The sequence below is a fragment of the Moschus berezovskii genome, chromosome 3 (genome assembly GCF_049115385.1).
Source record: "Moschus berezovskii isolate FMDL1 chromosome 3, NW_MosBer_1.0, whole genome shotgun sequence".
Taxonomy (NCBI): Eukaryota; Metazoa; Chordata; class Mammalia; order Artiodactyla; family Moschidae; genus Moschus; species Moschus berezovskii.
The window spans coordinates 21,644,401-21,661,736 of record NC_142462.1 but is presented as its reverse complement, the minus strand read 5'-3'; the positions used below and the strand labels follow the sequence as shown (position 1 = coordinate 21,661,736).

Below are 17,336 nucleotides of genomic sequence, written 5' to 3'. Positions count from 1 at the left end.
GAGTCGGACACGACTGAGCAACTGAACTGAACTGAACTAGCCATCTAACCTAAGTTTAGCTTCAAAAAAGAAAATTAAATTCACTATTAACTTTTGAGCGTTTTCTACGTTTATTATAACAACCTTATTATGTTTCTTAATTTTAATCATTTACTTCTTTTTCAAATGAAACAGCATTTTCCACTGTATGTTCTTAACAGCCTGCTCCTCATTTCTATAAACATTTTCCACAAGTTATTTTGTGCCTGCTTCCTGTGCTACCACCATCACAACAAAGGAGTATCTTTGAATTCTGGTTAGAACAATCTATTTCCAAATGGAAAGGACTATTTGATTCAGCGAAATTTTTTCTCCAGTCCTCAACAAGGTTATTCAAATCACTGAAGATACTTTTCCTCTATTGTTAAGATAGGTGTTTAACACCAAATTTTCCAGGTACAGATGACAAATATTATCATGCTCTCAGATCATAGTAAAATAATAATTAGAAATGGCTTTAAATATCAATTCTTTCTTCCATCACCACATATCTTCTACTGCACTCTCAAATGGGGCAGATTTATGTTAAGAGTAAAAGTGAAGGAAAAGAGGCCAATATGGGCAAAACATTAGCTTTTTCAACTTTTAGACTATATGTAAAATTAACATATTATAGCTAATTTCAAGTGTTTTTCCTAAGGTAAAACAGAACTAATAGTTTTTAAATGGACCACCAAATATTCTGAATACTCATACATAATTTGGCAAGGTATATTAAAAATTAGTGTATTGAAAGGAAATAGTCCCAATAAGAAAAAAAACTGAATTCTTGGATTAAGATTCATTTCTCTGAGTTTTCTCTTGCAAAATGTCAGAGTGAAAATTTTATCACACTTACCTTTGTTTCTTCTTTTAAAAAAAATATTAAATGGATATGATGTTCAAATAAGCAGACTCAAGCAGAAACACTTTTGCAGATCAAAGTATGATTTTTATAAGAACCTATATTAGTCTAACTAAAAGTGTCAGTTTCCTAAAAGTCAACCAAAAACCATAACAAAAAGTATAAACTAAAATACACTTAAATGTTTGCCATAAAAATGCTTGCAAACCAAAGTAGTTCTAGTCTCCAAGAAAAAATATCTTTAAATGTATATGAACTACTGGGTTGGTCAAAATATATGTGAACATTGTATGGTTATGTTATGCTTCTATCTATGAACTGTCTGGCCAACTTATTATCTTTAAAGAAAAAACACTGAAATAACATTTGTGTATTCTTTGTAATATCACAAAGACAATTAAGACATTTTCTTTTTCATAAACATAACCAAAAGTGATGGGCTAACATTTATTTTTATAGATACAGTTCTGTGCTAATTTCTCTTTCAAAAATATTTACCAAAAATATTGATTAGAGCTTTATAAATTATCAGCACTTTTTCTTTCACAGATTCAGTGAATGGCATGTATCTTAGTACCTAACCCTATACCTTTTCCTGAAGACGCCCCTTCATTCAGGATCTGGATGGCTCGCCGAATATCCAGGTTGAACAACGCCACAGCAGCTGCTCTTTCCCATTCGCCTTCTTGTACAAGGGAGTTCAAAAATGGGCCCACATCCACATCCGTCCCTTTCTTTATCCACCCACAAAGCTGTAAAGCTAGGATTCTCTCTTCATTTAAATTCTGAATATCACTTTGTTTATCCAGCCCACTCCAATTATGTCTGCTGCTTTCCACCATTCCTAAAAAAAGAAACACCTTTATAATGTTTAATTATTTTTTAAACATATTTGGCAAAGAAGTCAGTTTTACACAGAAGTATTTCAATGTTAGATTTTAAATATTCAACTTCTCAGCCACAATATTATGACAGCATAAAGATAAAACATGCACAAACAAAACATACTTTACATATTGCTAAGTACAACAGCTTCCTGAGTTACCAAAAGAGCTACAGGAGTAACAGTCAATGCTCTGTGGGCCAAGCAGAGTCACTGTTTCAGAGAAGCCTCCCAGATCACCTAATCTAAAACAGGGTGCCACTTGTTATTATCTAATTGACCACTGGTCCCTCCACTTCTTTTACACTAATATACGCTCTCATATTTATTTATTTTTCAGCCTTAGCACTTTTCCTACTAGAACGTAAGTTCCAAAAGGGCAGGAATCTTGCCTTTTATTTGAAAGGTATTCCCAGTGCCTGAGAACCAACACTCACACCCTCCCCCTCCTTCTGTTGCTCTATGAATATAGACATCCATATGAAAAAACGAGATAAAAACATCAAAGTACTTTGAAAGGTTAAGTGCTAAGCTAAAATACAATAGGCATGGTCTAAAGGTTTTCCTTGCCTTACTAAGCCAGGAGACTTATTCTCTTTTCATAAGGAATTGTTTTATGGAAAAGTTTGAAGATGAGTTATTTGTAAAACTGTGAAAACTTTAAAAATAGTTAAATAATTACACTTGAAATTCTTTATTTTTAATCTCACTACTGGAAATTTGCCAATTCAGAGCAAGGAGTTAGAAAGAGACTTCTGAGAAAAGGTTTTCTTTAAGAGAATACCTGTCCATCAAAAAGAAGAAGAGTGCTGCCCTACTTGCAACCACAAGGGAAACTGGTGAAGACAAATTCACTTACAGTTTGCAAAAGTGAAATTTTAAGGATTCTAAGAAAACTCTGAATTAAATAAGGTTAACAAAACATGTTAAAAATTAAAGAAGACTTTTTTCAGAACAACAGATTTAAATTGTTTGACAGTATGTAGTCACTAAACTTCAGGTAGAACAAGTGCAGATGTACTATAAAGGTATTTACTCTCCTATCTCCTGTGTAAATGTTGGATTCAGTGTTGATGATATTATCTACTGATTAAAAAATACAACTTTAAACAGGTGAACAAAAACCAATTTACTTTTCAGACAATTCCTCTCAGTTTAATAATACTCTAGCTTCTCAAGAGTTTTCTATTTTCCAGAAACCGTGTCATGGAATAGAAACCAACATGTATGAATCCAAAGAATTCACTGCTAAGAAGTGGAAAAGTATTCTGTAAATGCACGGACACTGTGTCACATTATTTTGGCTGCTCGGAGACATTCCCACTGCTTAACAACTATGCTACAAGTAATTAAGGTTATCAAAGAAGTAAAGTGATATTGTGGCTTTTAAGTACATAGTCACATCATGATTTTAATATGCATGAGTTTTTAAATATATGATTAACATCAATTTTTAAATATATGATTGATTAACATCACTGAATGTGTATTAAGTTGCTTCAGTGGTGTCTGACTCTTTGTGACCCTATGGACTGTAGCCTGCCAGGTTCCTCAGTCCATGGGGATTCTCCAGGCAAGAATACTGGAGTGGGTCGCCATGCCCTCCCCTCCAGGGTATCTTCCCAACCCAGGGACAGAACCTGCATCTCCCATGTCTCCTGTACTGGCAGACAGGTTCTTTCCCACTAGCATCACCTGGTAAAGTGACAAGACTGTATCCCCAAAATTTGAGATTGCCCATATATAAATAATAAAACCATCATTTCATGACGGCTGAGAGGGAAATAAGTGCAACAGGTTCACTTAAACATTAAAAAACATTAAAATTTTTGTTTCAAATACTACATCAGGCAATCAAACACTATTTGTAGATATAAAATTTTGCATTTTTACATTTTATCACCGACTCTGTGGACATGAGTTTGAGTGAACTCCGGGAGTTGGTGATGGACAGGGAGGCCTGGCGTGCTGTGATTCATGGGGTCGCAGAGAGTCGGACACGACTGAGCTGAACTGATAATAAAAGAGAAGTAAAATAATCCAATGTTTATACGAGCATTTTGTTCTCAAAAATCTAAATGCCAGACATTCTGCCCCTTAAAAGTAATTCTTCTTAATAACCATGCTTTCTAGATCAGTTTGCCATTCAAGTATGAAAAATATTTTCATCATGTTGTTGACCAACATTATGTGATTTTCTGCCGTCTTAAAAGAAAGGAATTATACCTACTGACAAGCACCTTTACCCTGCTCCAGAAGTTGCCCAAGGACTCCCCTCAGAGCATGCGTTCCCTTCCTGACTGAATCCCACACTTGGTCCATCCTGTAAACCTGCCTCTGTCTTCGCTTCCTTCTCTCCAGTGGTCCACACTGCCAAGACAGAGCCACTTTCTAACCACAGCCCCACAGCCTGCCAGCTCACAATCATCCTCTGACCACTCGTGTTTACTTGTCAGTGTCCTGTCATCTTCCTCCCTCTCCAACTTAGATCCCAAGGACCAACAAATCAATCGGTCTCTTGCCAGGACCCTCAATTCCCTCGCTCCACTGTCCTTTATTCTTTCTCCTGGTAAAACAACATTGCCCCACAGCCTTCCCATTTCTCAAGACAACTCTCTCTTCTCTATGTTCTCTCCACAACCTCAATGCTCTTCTCAACAAGCAAGCCCACTATGTTGAGAAAATAGGAGCCTTCGGGTGGAAAACCCACCAGCTTCTGATCACTGAATATTAACCTGCATAAACACCGGGGCTTCCGAGGTGGCACAGTGGTAAAGAACCTGCCCGCCAATGCAGGAGACGAAAGAGATGTGGGCCTGATCCTTGGGCTGGGAAGACCCCTGGAGTAGGAAATGGCAACCCACTTCAATATTGTCGCATGGAAAATTCCATGGGCAAAGGAGCCTGGTGAGTTATAGTCCAAGGGGTCACAAAGAATAGGATAGAACTGAGCATGCACATACCTTTCCCTTTTCCCTTTGCCTGCTATGGAGTAGGTGTACACTCTCCTGTCTAAAGCCAATCTTTCACCTATGCTTTGGTTCCCGTTCCTAGGAATTTTGCTCTTCATGCTTTTTATTCTGTATCTTCCAACTGCTTTGTATGCGTTTCTTCTCATCAGCATTTAAACATGCCTAAATCAATTCCATGTTAAAAACAAAACACAAAAGCTCCCCAGGACCCCAGATTCGCCTGCTGCTATCACTGTATATCTTCTTATCCTCCTTCTTATAATCAAATTTCTTTGAAGAATTAATTAAAATGAACAACCTCCTTTTTTCAACCTACATTATCCATTGGACATCACTATCTAGCTATCTCAAATTTATCCCCCAATAAACTCTTTTCTTGCTCTCAAACGCATTCTTCCTGTGCTATTCCTATCTAATTAACTGCTATTAGTATTATCCCAGCTGCCTTAGCATGCTTTCATTTTTACTTCCCCTCCACCTCCTTCATCCAATTAATTAAATTTGTCCCACTCTCTCATCTAGCCACATTTCTCTAGCTCTTCTGTCACTAACTTCGGTAAGAATTCCATCATATCTTGCCTGATTATTATGGCTTCTGGGGTCCCTGATATCAATCTTAATCCTCTCCAATGCATTCCACACACAGACTGACAGCTCTAAGACACAAATCTCATCTTGTTACTGCTCTCTAAAATCTTTTCTCGGGCTCCCTTTGTTAGGGATATATATATATATATTTATGTATAATTTATCATCCCTTTATTAGGGCTGTTAATTTCCCTAACCCCTTACCACGACTTCCAGGTCCTGAGTTGCCCCACCGCCTCCATTCTCTCTTCACGACCTCTCCCACGCTGCCCCCGCAGCACTTAATGCGCTGTTCCCTCTCCTCTGGGCTCACACAATCTGCTGCTCCCTGTCTGAGCCCTGTCTTTGCCTTTACCTCCTGCAAGAAACCACCACTAGTCCCTACACCAGATTATGAATTCTTCTATCCATAACTGTCTGCTCTTCCTTGTATTACAACTAACTGTACTTGTCCATACTCTGAACTATATGAAAATATGAGTTTGAACTGCATGGGCCACTTATACAGAGTTTTCAATAACTATAGTAACTGTATTTTCATTTTACAGATCTCTAAATGTGGGGAAACGTTAGTGTTTGATTAAAGATCACAATATGTGGAATCAAAAGAACTAGGCTTTGAGTCCTAATTCTATCTAAACTGTTCTAGCTTCCTGTCCTTGAGTGAGTCACTTAGCAATTTCTTTGTTTTTGAGAAATGTAAGTATACACATTTTTGACTGGGGGAGAGGGATCAGTGACCCTAACCACCCCCCCACCTCCTTGTTCAAGGGTCAACTATAGACTGTAATCTTCCCAAGAGCAGGAATCATATCTCGTTCAGTCTCCATGATGAAAGAGATTTAGCTATCTTGTTGATAGTTATGTCTCCAGTTTCTGGAATTCTTGGCATACAGTGAGCAAGTAATAAATATCTGCCAAATGAATAAACTTACCTATATTACAATTGAAAGAATTAAATCAAGTAACAATGAGAAAGCAACTAGCATGATATCTAATTCATAACAGGCACTCACTCTATATTACTTGTCACCAAAGTTAAAATTTAGCTGTGCACTCTACAAACTTGGGCATTAGGTTACTGTGGGCAAGATGACTCACCATGTTGACTTACTATGTGCTGAATTATTAGAAATACAATTAGCAAAAAAGAAAAGATCGAAACCTAAGGACTGCCACCTTTGACAGTCATTTCTCTACTTTTTACTTTGGGGTTGCAGAAACAAAAGTATCTAAACCAATCCAAACCAAGCAGAAAGCCAAAAGTCCAGCAATGAGGTAATCTTTCCAACAGTAGTCTTAATCAAACAGTTTGGGTAAAGACTACTCTTAACTCATGATACTCAGTTTGATTCGACTGCATCAAAAACATATAAAGATATTCCATTATTCCCCTGTGCTTTACACGTATTTGGCTGGGTTTTCCCTGAAATATATCAAAATACAGCATAAAACAATAAATCTCACAATATTGAGAATGCAATGTGGTCTGACCTACTATATAAATACTTTTCATCAAGGTAACACAGTATTACTGACCTTTTACTTATATTAATAAAAATGGAAGTCTCTAATTAAACTCTTTTACTTTATTGTTTATAATAAAAGTTACTTTTTTGGGTTGGACCTACTGAGAGAACACCAAAATGAAATAGATGATATAAAGTCTACTCAATCTTCAGTAATGTGAACTAAAGTAATTTAAAAGTCCTTTAAAAAAATAAAATAATATAACCATTTAGTTGAAATGCTCAAACTACTCATTAAAAAATAGCATTTTATTTTGTATTTTTTTGTATAGCATTCATGAAAGTCCTATAAAAAACCAAGCTGAATTTATTGAATTTATTACTTCTACTCCTATTTTTTGAATAAATCATAAGAACTACTTTTCTAGCAGCTTGACTTGAGACCAAATTTGACACCTATCTAAAGCTAGATACCAAATGCTAGGCTGAGAAAACAACTCTAATTCACAATTCAATTCCAATAAAGACAATAGGAACAACTGTTTAAAGAAGTCAGGGAACAAACAGTAAGTCTGGTTTTCTTGTCATGTTTCCTTTTTTTTTAACTGTTAAATAATTGTCTATTAATTTCAATCCTACATTAATTCACACATTTATTCAGTCATCAAGGACTGAAATAGTAAGGCACTTCAGGTTTCACGTCATACAGGTCTTGCCATCAGACAGCTAAGTGGGAAGGTTTCGGCAGCAAAATAAAGAGGGGTCTCTTTCAATTAAAATTTTTATTTTTTTAAAAAGCAAAAAAAAAAAATAAAAAAAATAAAAAGCAAATACTGTGATAAAATCTGAACTAACCACCAGGAAGAGCCTATAAATCCTCTAATGTAACATCTTTCAAAGTGAGTCTTCAAAAAAAAAAACAGTGAATAAATTAATGAATAGATTTAGAAAAGTCAACTATCCCTTCAAAGAACCAAGACTCCCTCCAAACAGAATTTTACATATATAAAAAATTATGCATTTAACTCAATTCACTAAAATATCCAGTAAGAAACAATGCAATAAAAAAAAATATGGCTAGATATTACAGTATCCTGAAGTAACTAAATATTGGGAAAAAATAAAGTGAACAAAAATTAAACACATATTGCAGAAAATAAAAACAGAATTTTCTTACCCAAAGATGATTTTACAATTGATTTAATTCCTGCATAAACCGATGATCCTTTGTTGCCTGGAGATTTCTGATCCATATCTTCCGTATACTGCTTCATAAGTATTTAAATGCATAGGAAATACTAGTGATGAAGCATAATAAAGTATTTCAAAACTAAATTTATTTTCATTTGGAGCCAATTTATAAAAGGCGTCAGTTCTACTCTGTTACAGAGATCTACTTTTCTTCCTCCTACTCAACCTGCAAGGCAGTATCTCAAGTTCAACAGTTTTAAACAATTTTACTTTGTGATTTTAGTATTATGTGACTTGTATTTGCACACAAAACATTCAGCATGATATTTAAAGACTGACCTTTCGGCAAACTTCAAGAACACTTCTGATTCATCTCACAGAACTCACCACACAAAGGATATAGTGCAGAGTGTACCAGAGTGACTTGAGCTGGGGATCCTCATTTCCAGCTAAAATATGGTTTCTCCACACCTGCTCTGTATCAAGCCCATACCTTGATAAAGCTCGAAGGCGCATCTTCGTTGCTATATCTTTTTCTAAAGAATTATCATTTTCTTCTTCTGCACATTCATACAAATGACGACCACAAGCCCACATCAAAGATGTAATTGGGCTCCAGGCAAGAGAGATCCTTTCAAAAACAGTGAAGTCAGACATTGTCCGGTTAGGAGTTACAACTATCATTCGATTTTGACTCGTCGGATGCCAAGCAAAGGAAGCAATGTAATTGTCACAAGGTTGCACACTTCGTTCAATTATTGTGGGTTCAGTTTCATCACCAATGGGAGTGGGTGTGTGCTGCATATCGTATAATCTAATAATATTACTATCCCTCGTTAAAGTGGCAAGCAGACCAGTTCTAGTTGGACACCAGGCTACTTTTGTTAAGGGCTTCGGTTGCTCAGTCAAAGTCAAAACTGGCTTCTCAAATTTCCTAAGATCCCATATTGCCACCTGACCTTCATAGAAGGAGGCAACACGATCATGGAAGTATGGGTCTACCGTCACGCCCTGAACAGCTTTCGTATTCACAAACATCTTCTGACTTGTATTCCGAAGATCAAAAATGGCCAGGTTACGATGCATACCAGCAAGCAGGAGTTTCTGGTCTCGTGGAAGCCAACAAAGAGAGAGACAAGCATCATTCTGTCCTAATTCATAAAGTGGTTTAGTTACTAATAATGACGTTTCAGTTTCACCTACTGAGAGTCTTACTTTCTCCATGGGAACTATATCAGGGGTATATTTGCTGCAGATATCCCAAATCAGCACTGAAAAGTCAGCTCTATGTTTATCTAGACCAGCAGCAAGCCAGTTACTATCCAGTGGATTCCATGCAAGGGTATTGCATTGTCGTGCGTGTTTTGGAACAAATTCTTTTCCTATCAAATCTCTGAACTTTGAGTTATGATCTTGGCCAAGACTTGTCAGTACGACTCGACCATTTGCTTGTCCAACTGCTAGGAGACATTCAGGATCATAACTGAGATACCAGGCAACACATTTCATGTATGGGGTTTCTGAATTTATTGATAGTAATGTAGCTGCGGAGTCTTCAGATAAACGTAGAGATCCAGCTTTGAGTTCTGAATTCACAGTAGATTCCACATGGTAAAGACTAAGTTCGGAGTCACATACAACAAATCTATCAACCTGGTGTGGTGCCCACAATATATCAGGTTTGGTGCCGCTCATGTTTATTGATGATCTCAGAGAGTCCAGTTAGGTCCATTCACTGAAAATCTGCTTAAAAATAAAAAGTTTTAAAATGTTAACGAAATACAATTCTAAGGTGGATTTAGAAAGTCAGGAAATTTTCTATTAGAAATTTCTATTGAATTCAAGACAGCATTTATTAATAAAAAGAGGAAAAGAAGGACTTCTTCCAGTAAGTTGAGCTGGTAGGAATCTGAGAACTCCATTCTGGCTTTATTTCCCATGATCAATTATCTTAATTGCACCATTAATAGTACCTTCAATTTAGTACCTTCAATCAGGGTTGAAATAACTTCAGGTGGTGAGTAAATTAAAAAGTATGATCCCTTTGATGGGGATAGAACATTAAAGGGTTACCGTACCCAAGTAATCACGTACCTAGGTGATAAAGTTGCACTATCCAACAGAACCTTCTGCAATGACAGAAATGTTCTGTCTCTGAACTGGCCAATATGGTAACTATTAGCCACATTGGCTACTGAGCACTAGAAATATGGCAGTGCAAATTTTAAATTTTAATCAAATTAATTTTAATATAAATAGCCACATGAGGCCACCATAATGGACAATGCAGACCTGCAGTACAAAGCCACAAGTCTCCTCAAATTTCAATGGTAAGAAGCAGGAATGTACTCAGTTTTAGTCCTAGCTCTGACATCTACTATACAGTTACTACAGTATAGGCTCAAAAAAGGTCTTTTGTGTTTGGGGTGGGGGTCCTTGTTTTCTCATCTATACAGCATAAGTATTAGTTTAAGACGAGTGTTTCCCAAACTCCAGTTATTCACCTACCACCTGTGCCCTTTTTAATATTTTTCCTTAAACTGACTCATTCTTAAAATCTGCAAATCAACTTTGCTTTCATCATAACGTCCATGAATCATGAGTAAGACATGTCAAATATATTTTTCTAACATACATTGAATATGTAACTATTAAAAATGCAATTGGGCTACCTAAAATCATCCTGCTTATGACCAGTAGGATACACTGCACATTGGGAAACTGAATGAGCAATAGAGGTTTTTTCAATTTTCAATCCTATAACCTTTGAATAGGCACTGAAACAGGATTTTTGAAAAGGTTAACTATTCTAATAGAAGTTTAAGCAAATAAGCACTAGAAATAGTTATGCTAAAAATGGTTAGTTTAAAAACACAAGCTGCTTACAAAAAGGTAAACTTTCGGTTTTCACTGAGTCTGCTTAGAGGTAAGTATGGATTAAAAAGTGAACAAAGATACTCATAATCTTCACGGCGACTGGCAACTGTACACCCATGCTGTCAGTTCTTAAGGCGTGACGTCAGGGTTCATTCATTTATGTCCCATACCTGATGCAGAGCCTGGCACAGAGTCCTAATAAAGATATTCTAAATAAATTCAGCTCAAACATCCTTAACTTTTTGATCTCGCAAAAGTTTCAGTCAGGAATTAACAGTCTAGAATTTCAACAGACTCACAAGATTTAGATGACTGGGAAAAGCCTTTAATAATTCTAACACAGACTTATTTCCTTCCTTAATAGGTCTGAAGCCCAAGATCAGTCACTTCAATTATATGTTTAATAGCACCCTCAGCTTCTTCATTTCCCTGCCACTCCAGGCTTGCCTCCCCCGATGCTAACTCAGCTGAGTTATTCACTGTCTTCTTTCTTCCACCCAGGCTGCCGAGTCTTCAAGGCTCTGCCTACTGACTCCACAGAAAAGTAACAGACGTGTCTGGCCTGTGGTGCTGTCTCAGCAATTCTTTTATTCATCTTCCTACTCTGGCCTTTATGGACTTCATCATTATATAATACCACAGTGATCTTAATAAAACACCAACTTATCCAGGTTATCCAACTTCTGCTTAAAACCCTCTCATGGTTTCCAACTGCTCTTCATACAGACTTCCAACTCTTTAATATAACCTATAAAACCCTAAATGCCTTGGCCTATCTACTGCTCCAGCCTCAATAATATCCCTCTTCTCAGTTCCTAGGACATGACCCTCCACCCCCACTGCCACACCTTTGTTTCTTCTGCCTGGAGCAGTCTCCCCTCCCTTCTTGGCCAAGTTAAAACCTGCTTAGCCTTAAATCAACCACCTTCTATCCCCTCCCGAATCTAAAGCAGGTTACTTAGATATATACTCCCATCGAATCATATTCCTCCCTTTTAAATTACCCTCTCCACCTCTCCTACTAGATTATAAACTCCCTGAGAATATAGAAAGTATCTTCTGCTCTCCATATGAACCTCCAGTACCCAGCACAGTATAAGGCACGTAGTAGAGACTTAGCAATTACTTGTCAAATAAATGCATTTGTTAAATGCTCCCTCTGACACTTCTCACACTGCTTTCTCCAAGTTGTACCAATCTCCCCATGCCTGCACCCCTGCCCTTTCTAGTAGGCATTGGCTCCAGCCAAAAACTAAGTGGTCACTGTCAAAATTGGTTCACCTGTTGGGTAAGGGCCCACAGTGAGCAGCCCTGAGAAGATTGCTGTAATACACTGGCTTTCATTCATTCTATAGATATTTACTGGGCCTCTCCTATGTTCCAGACATTGTTCTAAATGTTGGGAACACAGCAGTAAACGGGGACAGATACTTTAGCAAACAGATATCCAACTTGGCTGCTATGGACTGAACTGTGTCCTCCCCAAATTTGTATGCTGAAGCCCCAACTACGCCACATGACTGTCTTGGAGACAAGAGTCTTTAAGGAGGTAATGAAGCTTAAGGCTAAACAAACTGATAAGGTGAAGCCATGAACTGGTGAAGCCATGATCTGGTGAAGCCATGATCTGGTGAAGCCAAGTCCTTAAAAGAAGACAAAGAGATACCAAAGCTCTCTCCCCATGTGAGTACATGGAGAGAAGGCAGCTGTCTGGAAGTACAGGTTTCACCAGAATCAGACCATCCTGGCACCCAAATTGCAGACTTACAGCAGCCAGCTGCTGATGCTGCTAAGTCACATCAATCATGTCCGACTCTGTGCGACCCCAGAGACGGCTGCCCACCAGGCTCCTGTCCCTGGGATTCTCCAGGCAAGAATACTGGAGTGGGTTGCCATTTCCTTCTCCAGTGCATGAAAGTGAAAAGTGAAAGTGAAGTTGCTCAGTCGAGTCCGACTCTTCGCGACCCCATGGACTACAGCCTACCAGGTAGCAACCCCATGGACTGTAGCCTACCAGGTTCCTCCGTCCATGAACTGTAAGAAAACAAATTTACATAGTTTAAGTCAACCACTCTGTGGCTTTTTTTTTTAACCAGTTGTGGGTGGCACTAGTGGTAAAGAATCTGACTGCCAATGCAGGAGACATAAGAGACACGGGTTTGATCTCTGAGTGGGGAAGATCCCCTGGAGGAGGGCATGGCAACCCACTCCAGTAGTCTTGCCTGGAGAATTCCATGGACAGAGGAGTCTGGCAGGTTACAATTCATAGGGTTGCAGAGTCAGACAGAACTGAAGGGACTTAGCGTGTATGCACACGCACATATGCACAAGCTAACCTACACACTAGTATAATAAAGCCTGTATTCTTATGCTGAAGTTATGTCCAATCTTCAGTCAGTTCAGTTCAGTTCAGTCACTCAGTCGTGTCCGACTCTTCGCGACCCCATGAATCACAGCACGCCAGGCCTCCCTGTCCATCACCAACTCCCAGAGTTCACTCAAACTCATGTCCATCGAGTCAGTGAAGCCATCCAGCCATCTCATTCTCCGTCGTCCCCTTCTCCTCCCGCCCCCAATCCTTCCCAGCATCAGAGTCTTTTCCAGTGAGTGAACTCGTCGCATAAGGTGGCAAGACCATTTAAAAATTTAGGAAGAAAAGGCACCTTGCATAACAGGAAGTAGCTAAGAAAACACAAAGAAGGAACAGACACTGCCAAATAAGGCTCCATTCATACTCATGCCCTTGTAAACAGAGGAAACCTCTCAACTGGAGGTATCCTAAGATCTGGCCCATCTTCCTATCTCGCTGAAAGACAAATACTAAAAACAGCACGTTTATCATATAGGCTTCCATCCCATAACTGTACTCTACACAAATGATCTAAGGTAAGGAAATGTGGTGCCACATGGCAAAATCCAACTTAAAACAAAAAAAACAGAAAGTTTTAATTTAAAAAACTAAATTTACAAGACTCACAATTAAGAATCATCTGTAATTCTTCTCATATTATGTATATACTTATATTACCATCCACATCTGACTATAGTAATTCATACAGAATCAGAATTCATACAGAATTGTTGAGTCTAGCAAACCTTGCTTAATTCACATAGGAGTACAGAGAGGACCAGATGCCTTACATTCTTTCCCAACACCTCCCTACTCCCATCCTAGATTACTGCACAGAGAAAGGATCAACTACATGTGTAGATCCCACCCCCAACCCCGGCTTATTCAAAACATATTAAGAATTTCAAGACCATGACACAAGAGCACCATACCAAATGCCAGGCTGTCTAAAGATGGGCCCTGACAAGTGTGCATACCGTGAAACTGACCCTGAATACACAACTACATCTATACCCTCTTAAAAAACATAGTCGACCCTTGAACAACTAGGTGGTTAGGTCACGAACCCTCCAGCACAGTCCACATATAACTTATAGCGGTGGTCTGTACATGTCGTTTCTCTGTATGGTGGTCTGTACATGTCGTTTCTCTGTATCTGTGGTTCCACAACCTCGAATTCAACCAACTGTGGACACTGTAGCACTGTGGTTATTTACCATTGGAAGAAACCCACGTATAAGTGGACCTATGCAGCTCAGCCCCTGCTGTTGAAGAGTCAACTGTTTTTCTTTTCAATCCAACATTCAATATAGACAGATCCTGGCTCCTGAAGAAAGACCACCAGGAATATGGTGAAGAGCAGAACATTTCCAGCCTCTGACTAGCCTGACCCTAACAAGTACCTTAAAACGCCAAGGGTATAAAATAGAGATAGAACATCTCCCACCTCCATCTCACAGAGTAGTGACAATCAAACTAAGCGAGTTCTTTGCATCGAAAACATGTCATTATCACTACGATTCCCTTAAACAGCCCTGGAAATTAATGCTTTCAAATGCTGGCGACACCAAGACACTGGGGGCAGAGGGGTGGAATTTACAGCTTACATTTAGATCCTCACCTTCAAGTATAACAAGGGCTCACTTCCCAGCAATGATTTCTGAGCAAAGGAAAGCCATGTTGATGATTCTGTGTTCCTCACCAGATGTTCATCTGTAATAGCATGGTCCAATAGAAACAGTGTTAGCCACATAACTTAAACTTTTCTAACAGTCACATTGAAAACTAAAAAGAAATCAATCAAATCTAACTAACAATATATTTAATCAGACACACCAAAAATGTTATCCTTTCACCATGCAATCTGTGTAACATTTATTAATGAAACATATACTTTTTTCTGGAACCAAGTCTCGGGGATCCAATGTGTATTTTACACTTTCAGCAGATCTCAACCCTGTGTGGCTAGTGGACAGCGAAGACCTACATAATATTAAGTGTACAAGGTATCCAATCACCCTTCTGCATCTGGTTGTTGTTCCCTTTTCTACTTGTCTCAGCAAGACAAGTAATAACAGCAGCAGTTTCAAGAAATTTCTGCTATCACCATCTTCAAGGAGATGTTCTGTATAACCCCAAATTTCCCTTAAAATATAGCTATAAAAGAGACTGCAAAAGCAGTCACTTTCCAAGTGATTTAGCAAGGCTCGCGGCACCTGTGAGACGCTTTATCCTCTCACGGAATTTTCACGACTCCGTACAGGAAGCGAACAGCGCCACCCGGGTGACAGGCCCCTAAAGTATTCAACAGAGTACAAGGGGAGCGCGGCTGGCAGCAGCGCCGGCTACGGCAGAACTCTGCGGGCGGCTCCCACGCTCCAGACCCGGGCTGAGCCTCGCGTCCACGGCGAGTACGCGGTTCCGCACAAATCCGGCGCCGCGGAGGCGGCAGCGCGGTCCCGGCTCCGGGAGGAGCAACCCGCGCGCCCCGGGCCGCTCGCAGCTCCGAAGCCGCCCCGCCGCGGTTACCCTGCAGCGCGGAGCGCGACGCCCCGCGTCTCGGCCCGGCGGAGGGGCCCCCGAGCCCGCACTCGCCCGGGCTTTTCAGCTGGGCTTTCCCGAGCGCCTCGAGGCCGTCCCAGCGCCCGCGAGCCCGCCACTCGAGCCTCCCGGAGCCGAGAGCGGATCCCGGGCCGCACTCACCGACCTGGGAGGCGGCGCGACCGCCGTACTGCCGCTTCCGGGCTAGTCACCGCCCCTCCCGCCGCGGGAGTCCACGCACGGGAAAGATGGCGGCCGCGGCGGCGCGGCCAGTAACCCGGCTACCCGGCCTGCGTACACTTCCCGACCACCCAGCCTCGTAGACGCGCGGACGCGCCTTGGCCTCGGAAGGGGAGTGCCCGACTGCGAGCCCCGCCCCCGGCGATCCCGGAGTCGCCCCGCCCCGGGGCGTGGTCACAGGCCCCGCCTGAGCGCGGCGGTCCGCCTCCGCAGGCCCCGCCCCCTGAGCGCGCGGGCTGGATCCCGGGCACTTGGACCCAGACCGCTTAACGGAGTTGTTTCAGATTTCAAGGTCTTTAGACGGTTTAGCTTATTTGCTGCTGCTGCTGCTGCTGAGTCGCTTCAGTCGTGTCCGACTCTGTGCGACCCCATAGACGACAGCCCACCAGGCTCGCCCGTCCGTGGGATTCTCCAGGCAAGAACACTGGAGTGGGTTGCCATTTCCTTCTCCAATGCATGAAAGTGAAAAGTGAAACTGAAGTCGCTCATTCGTGTTCGACTGTTCGCGACCCCATGGACTGCAGCCTACCAGGCTCCTCCATCCATGGGATTTTCCAGGCAAGAGCACTGGAGTCGGTTGCCGTTTCCTTCTCCTTCAGTTCAGTTCAGTCGCTCAGTCGTGTCCAGCTCTTTGTGACACCATGAATCACAGCACGCCAGGCCTCCCTGTCCATCACCAACTCCCGGAGTTCACTCAAACGCATGTCCATAGAGTCGGTGATGCCATCCAGCCATCTCATTCTCTGTCGTCCCCTTCTCCTCCCGCCCCCAACCTTTCCCAGCATCAGAGTCTTTTCTAGTGAGTCAACTCGTCGCATGAGGTGGCCAAAGTATTGCAGTTTCAGCTTTAGCATCAGTCCTTCCAATGAACACCCAGAATCGATCTCCCTTAGAATGGACTGGTTGGGTCTCCTTGTGGTACAAGGGACTCTCAAGAGTCTTCTCCAACACCACAGTTCAAAAGCATCAATTCTTGGGCGATCAGCTTTCTTCACAGTCCAACTCTCACATCCATACATGACCACGGGAAAAACCATAGCCTTGACTAGACAGACCTTGGTTGGCAAAGTAATGTCTCTGCTTTTTAATATACTATCAAGGTTGGTCATAACTTTCCTTCCAAGGAGTAAGCGTCTTTTAATTTCATTGCTGCAATCAGCATCTGCAGTGATTTTGGAGCCCCCAAAAATAAAGTCTGACACTGTTTCCACTGTTTTTCCATCTATTTCCCATGAAGTGATGGGACCAGATGCCATGATCTTTGTTTTCTGAATGTTGAGCTTCAAGCCAACCTTTTCACTCTCCTCTTTCACTTTCATCAAGAGGCTTTTGAGTTCCTCTT

The 17,336-nt window shown here is 40.7% G+C and overlaps 1 protein-coding gene across 6 annotated transcripts in view; it reads right to left on the bottom strand.

Annotated features, from left to right (window-relative positions):
• MIOS (meiosis regulator for oocyte development) overlaps nucleotides 1–16,101 on the bottom strand; it is a 41,627-nt gene extending 25,526 nt beyond the window's left edge. Inside the window, exons 1-5 of one of the 6 annotated variants that reach the window (XM_088833395.1) lie at nucleotides 15,917–16,101; nucleotides 14,835–14,926; nucleotides 8,388–9,732; nucleotides 7,973–8,071; nucleotides 1,473–1,727 (exon numbers count right to left, since the gene is read on the bottom strand). In XM_088833395.1, coding sequence (XP_088689521.1) covers nucleotides 1,473–1,727; nucleotides 7,973–8,071; nucleotides 8,388–9,681 — 1,648 coding nt within the window. In that variant the 5' untranslated portion in view covers nucleotides 9,682–9,732; nucleotides 14,835–14,926; nucleotides 15,917–16,101. The other 5 variants (XM_088833387.1, XM_088833394.1, XM_088833385.1 and 2 more) reach the window with 5 other exon arrangements.
• Nucleotides 16,102–17,336: the final 1,235 nt, after the last annotated feature.